This window comes from Morone saxatilis, unplaced genomic scaffold (assembly GCF_004916995.1).
Source record: "Morone saxatilis isolate NCDOM2014 unplaced genomic scaffold, NCSU_SB_2.0 Contig14, whole genome shotgun sequence".
NCBI lineage: Eukaryota > Metazoa > Chordata > Actinopteri > Moronidae > Morone > Morone saxatilis.
The window spans coordinates 9,885,371-9,891,275 of record NW_023339696.1 but is presented as its reverse complement, the minus strand read 5'-3'; the positions used below and the strand labels follow the sequence as shown (position 1 = coordinate 9,891,275).

The window sequence follows — 5,905 nt, the reverse complement described above, 5'->3', positions numbered from 1 at the left end:
GACAGTAGACAGTAGAGACACAGACAGTAGAGACACAGAGACAGTAGAGACAGTAGAGACACAGAGACAGTAGAGACAGTAGAGACACAGACAGTAGAGACAGTAGAGACACAGAGACAGTAGAGAGACAGTAGACAGTAGATAATGTAATAATTATCTAATAATCCAATCACATCCTTGGATTTATTTTTGTTATCGTGGAGGAAACTAGTTTGTATTCAGCAGCTGGAAATACTCCATTACTTACTACCATTACAAACAAAACTGGATTTTAATCGTCGTCAGTCTGATGTTTATGGTGGAGTAACAGAAAAGTAATCTAACTCGTAGTGTAACTAATTACTGTTGGCAGGGAGTAACAAGTAAAGTATTACTTCAGAAAAGAGCATGAAATGAGTAAGCAGCCTCACACAGGGCACCATATTGTGTTGTTTGTTGTGTACACAGCCGACAGGATAAACATTCTCCACCATTCAGACTCACTTTTGCTGGCTGTAGTTTTCTCACATTGTGATATTTTCTGTCTGTCTGAGGTCCAGCTGACTCAAACACTTTGGTTTCATATCCTCAGTGAAGTTTCCACCGTTGCTCAGTCGGTTCGCGCTGTAGTTTAATGTCACAATAATCTCCTGCTGCCACGGAAATAATAATAATAATAAAGCATTTCATTAATGAGTAACTTATTATTTAATATTTTTAATGGACAATAAAAAGATTAATTATAAAGAAAATGTACAAATAATAATCCATCAACAATTTAAATTAAATTTGGATTTACAGAAACAACAACTGTCAATAAGATATTTAATATTCCAGATATAGATTCTCTACAATACTTTATCTCCTGATTAATATTTTCTTTTTGATTATAAATTGTCTTGTCCGGCAGATTTACATGAAATGAAATGTTTTAATGTAATTTATAGTCTTTATTATCTCAGCTATAGTAATATAGTAGTTGTCATTGTTGGTGGTGGATTCAAACTTTGAGATTATTGATCTTTATTAAAGCAACGTGAGTTTGTTAATCTTCTGTATTTCTGACTATGTTCAAACTATGTTTGCTGTTGTATTAAACTGCACTAACTGTTACCATGGTAACCAAGGATGTCGCCATGTCAACAAGAAGGGAAACCATCAGGTTTATAATTTACATATTTGTACATCATGAAGAGAAAATGAGCCCTGAAGGACAACAAGGAGAAAGAAATGAAGCAGGATTGGTGTTCTTTCTGTTAGAAACTGATTCTTCTTCTATCAGTAACTCCTGTCCTCTGGTTGCTCCTCCCGTCCCTCCAGGTTCTCGGTGGTTCCTCCGGTCTGTTCGGAGGCCATGCGTCCCAGCTGCAGCCCTCCCACCTGCAGCAGCAGCAGAGGAACCTCTCCCTCCACGAGTACATGAGCATCGGGCTGCTGAAGGAGGCCGGTATCTCCGTGCCGGCTGGGATGGTGGCCAGCTCCTCGGAGGAGGCCTACGATGTGGCCAAACAGATCGGTGAGCTGCACCGAGCCCGGAGGAGGAGCGCATAATCAATTAATATCAGTTTTTAGACTTATTTACCTTAGAGAAAGCTCTGGACTGTACTGGAGATTGAGTGTGTCTGGATGCTAACTTTGGATAACGTTTCAGCTGCAGCCACAATTTGTCTCGCTGACTCAGTTCAGTCGCGTTTGTCAGGAGAAGTTATTTCTGATACCTCGTGACCTTTTGTGTGAGCGGGTTTTAAACAGCTGAAGCCGAGGTTGTTCAGTAAAGACAGTCTAAACATAGCCTCCTGCTTCAGTGCTATCAGTTGACACTCGACTTACATAATTCCAGCATAGTGAGAGGTCGCAACAGTTGGACCTCCATGTGACCAGTTTCAGCCCTTAAAGCTGCTGTAACATATAATACATATGATAATGTATGAAAGGTGTCTCTGGTGGTGAATGATCAGCACTTTCAGCTCGCTGTTGGTCTGTTCTGGTTCACTCTCTGTGCTCTGAGCATTCAGCAACTAAACTGATATTTCCTTCAGGAATTGGACAAAACTCAGAGCTAAAACAGGAAATACTGGTTTTCTTTAGGTGACACAAACACCACACCAATGATCACGTTGCTCCGTGTTAGAGTTGGACGATTGGAAGAATCTATCGACTGTTGCTGGTTGTTTTTTGCAGATTTTTGTCGTTTTGTTTAGATAATTTAATGGCCTGCCTCAGAAGAATGAGGCCGCTGTTCACATCACATTAAGGGATTATTTCAACAGGACATATAAAGATTTGCTGTCAGCTGTTACAGGAGAAGAACTAACAACAATGCATCGTACAGTACTACCAGTTTCAACCAGTCAGTTGTTAGAGTGCGCTCTACCTGCTAGCTTCTGCGTTACCAGCATCCCACCTACGACTGTACTTATTTATTTGGCTTCAAATGAGGTTTAATGTTCACACAGTTTGTCTCTACTGTCCCTCAGTGTTACAACATAAGTCCAACATCTCCCAGCCTGAGGCAGTAGCTGCTTAGCAACATGCTAAAGCAAAGCTAAGCAACAAAATGACACTAGAACGACATAAAACGGGCGCCCGGTGAGCTCAGTCGGTAAAGCTGGCCACCCATATACGGAGTTGCTGCAGCGGCCCAGGGTTCGAATCCGACCTGTGGCCCTTTGCTCTCTGCCCCCCTTTCCTGTCGATCTTCAGCTGTCCTATCCAGTAAAGGCAATAAAAAAAAGGCCAAAAAAGAACGACATAAAACAACATAAATCAACATAAAACAATATAAAACATAGCAAAAAATTAGAGATTGTTACTTGAGGTTATTTGACATTTGAGGAAATGTTCAGTAGGTTCAGTCTGGATGTCTCCAGGCTGCCAGTTCACTGAGAACCACAGAAGAAGTGAAGCACTAATATTAATCCATCATTAATTAGTGAGTTTATGTGCAGTGAGACAGGAAACATCAGTCTCTGTTGTCACTATCACAGGTAATTATGTGTTATATTGATATGTGTGTGTGTGTGTGTGTGTCAGAGTCCAAGGACCTGGTGGTGAAAGCTCAGGTTCTGGCTGGCGGCAGAGGGAAGGGGACGTTCGAGGGAGGACTGAAGGGAGGAGTGAAGATCGTCTACTCGTAAGTCATCAAACACGATAACACCCCCAAATAATCTGCAGTTAGTTCCACTTCCTGTTTCACCTGTTAGACCTTTTTCACAGCAGCTGTTTGACATGAAACCGTAGGGTAAACAGCCAGAATGAATTCATTCACTGCTGCTCACCATGTGAAAGAATCTGCATGTATTTGTCGTATTTGCTTAAGGTATATGATCTATTAGAGATGTCAAATAGATCAAAAGTTGATGAGGAAGCAGTTTATACAGTGTCTCTTCGTCCTCCTCCTCCTCCTCCTCCTCCTCCTGCAGACCAGAGGAGGCCCGTGACATTTCGTCCCAGATGATTGGTCGAAAGCTGTACACCAAGCAGACCGGGGAGGCGGGTCGTATCTGCAACCAGGTGTTCATCTGTGAGCGCAGGTACCCGCGCAGAGAGTACTACTTCGCCATCACCATGGAGAGGTCCTTCCAGGTGAGAGAACGCCACGAGGCAGCGGTGGCTGTGATTGGTCAGCTCCTACAGGTTGCTAACATACACACATATTGCTGACCGCCATATTGCACCGGGATTTAATTTATCATGAAGCTTTGAATATATAAATGTAAACGTGCTTTTTACCCAGCAGCTCCTCAGTTTACTGTATTTGTTTGCAGCGCTGCACGCTCCAATATGGCGGCGATGTTGACGTATCCTAGCAACGGGCCGAAGTGTCTGTGTTTTGTGTGTGTGCTGTTTGTGACGTTGGTGGAGAGAGACAGTCACACCACCGGATGGCAGCACTGCACCAAGGATCCATCACAGACTGTTTATTCTCAGCCAGAAGCAGAATCTGAATCTGAAGTAACAGCTGTGGTTCTGTTCCATAGACTAGTTTAAAGGAAATGAACTGTAAAGTGAAAAGATTAAATGAAACTTATGTAGAGAACCCTGAGCTGCACTGATTGAAATGAGATGCTTATTAAACTAACCAATGAGACAAGAGAAGCAGTCAGTCAGAGAGAGTCTGATTCAGGCTGCTCAGTTAATCACAACATAAGTGTAAAATGTCTCAAACAGCTTTATAATGAAGTTCTGCCCACAGATCTTCTCCAGATTCAAGAAAATGTGTTGTCTGCTACAGAAACCCATTATTATTATTATTATTATTATTATTATTATTGATTACAGATGATCTACACACTGATTGTGTTACTGAATAATGTCAGTGTGATGTTATTACCGTAGCGTACAGCGCTGGCTGAGAGGGAGAAAGATATAAAATGAGTCCAGCAGGAGGCAGTCTCTCAGTTCACAGCCTCTGAGTGTAACTGCAGATTGTGTGTCAGAGCCTGAAGGTCAGAGGTTAAACATCCAGTGAGTCCTCATTCAGCTGGATGCACACGCTGGAAATCGAGTTAATGTGCTACAAATCTGCATTAGACCCTTCAGTCACCCTGAAGCTATATTCTCAGACATCCCCAGACACAGCTCCTACACCGTCTGTCTGTAGTTCAACAGTTCACTGCTGTGAGCAGTTAAAGGACCATCCTGCATTATACACACTCATACAGAACCAGAGCTAACGAGTTCATCTACAGCACAGAAAGGACAAAACAAAGTCCTCTGAGGAACAAACTCTCTCATTAAAGGGGACACTGTGATCCTCTTCAAGATCCAGAGACATGAAGAGCTTCTAATTTGTACCCAGCATGCAGTGCGAGCGTGCAGACGCATCCTGCTGCAGACGTTGGACTCAGTGAATCTGAAACTGTTCCTCTCATATATATCTCATATCTCATATCAGGGCTGATAATGGGAAATCTATATTACTATAGATCATTGCAGCTGATAAATGATTGGTGCATATTAATAATCATTTATTTTGAATTCTTATGCAGAACAATTGTTAGTCTTTATGTTCTTCTTTATTCCCATCAGGTGGGTAAAAACTACCAATATAAAGTCAGTCATTGTATTTAAATCATCTCTCATATATACATATATTCTAACCTGGAACCTTAAAGCTTTAAATACTGTAAAACAGCTGAATGTAATTAATGGTTCAGACCACAACCGATGAACTGATGACAGCAGTTCCTCAGATGTTCTAACTGAAACCCTCTCGGGTCCCACAGGGCCCCGTGCTGATTGGCAGCTCGCAGGGGGGCGTGAACATCGAAGACGTCGCGGCAGAAAATCCAGACGCCATTGTGAAGGAGCCCATCGACATCGTGGAGGGCATTAAGATGGAGCAGGCTGTCAAGGTAGGATCAATAGTAGACGGAGCGAGCGTCAGTTCCTGCTGGGTGGTTAGCAGATCGAAGACGAGGAAGAGGAGAGAGTGTTTCATCTCTCAGGAGGAAAACTAGTTCTAACAAGATCCAGGTCCAATCTGTCTCCTCACATTCTTCACCTGTTGGTCCGATATGTGAGACAGCTGAGGGTTGATTCACACCCGGAGTTCACCTGTTCTCCATCCTCAGCACCTCCAGGACCCGACTCCACCTCCACTGCTGACACACAGGGACAGGGACAGGGACGGGGGGGACGTCTCTATAAAACCAGAGTTAATGTCCTCTACTCAGAGGAGGGCGGCCCACCTGTCTGTCTGTCTGTGTCTGTCTGTGTGGATATTGAATGTGTGTCAGTGAGAGGTTCGATATGTCTGACAGTGGAGGTGCTGATTGTGAGTAGATGAAGCTCCATTGATGTTCCTTCACTCCTTTTATTTCTGTCCCCTGTGAGTGTGTGAGTGAGTGAGTGTGTGTGTGTGTGTGTGTGTGTATGTGTGTGTGTAAGCCCCGCCCCTTTCACTCTGTGCTCCAATAACAGT

General features: G+C 43.1%; 2 protein-coding genes across 3 annotated transcripts in view; both read left to right on the top strand.

Annotated features, from left to right (window-relative positions):
• LOC118323021 (succinate--CoA ligase [ADP-forming] subunit beta, mitochondrial-like) overlaps positions 1 to 5,456 on the top strand; it is a 6,549-nt gene extending 1,093 nt beyond the window's left edge. Inside the window, exons 2-5 of the mRNA XM_035654932.1 lie at positions 1,240 to 1,495; positions 3,013 to 3,112; positions 3,402 to 3,564; positions 5,208 to 5,456. Coding sequence (XP_035510825.1) covers positions 1,240 to 1,495; positions 3,013 to 3,112; positions 3,402 to 3,564; positions 5,208 to 5,441 — 753 coding nt within the window. The 3' untranslated portion in view covers positions 5,442 to 5,456. The remainder of the gene's footprint in view (positions 1 to 1,239; positions 1,496 to 3,012; positions 3,113 to 3,401; positions 3,565 to 5,207) is intronic.
• The window catches only part of LOC118322759 (cell death-inducing p53-target protein 1 homolog), a 49,145-nt gene that overhangs the window by 4,516 nt on the left and 38,724 nt on the right, over positions 1 to 5,905 (top strand). The gene's annotated exons all lie outside the window — the stretch shown is intronic.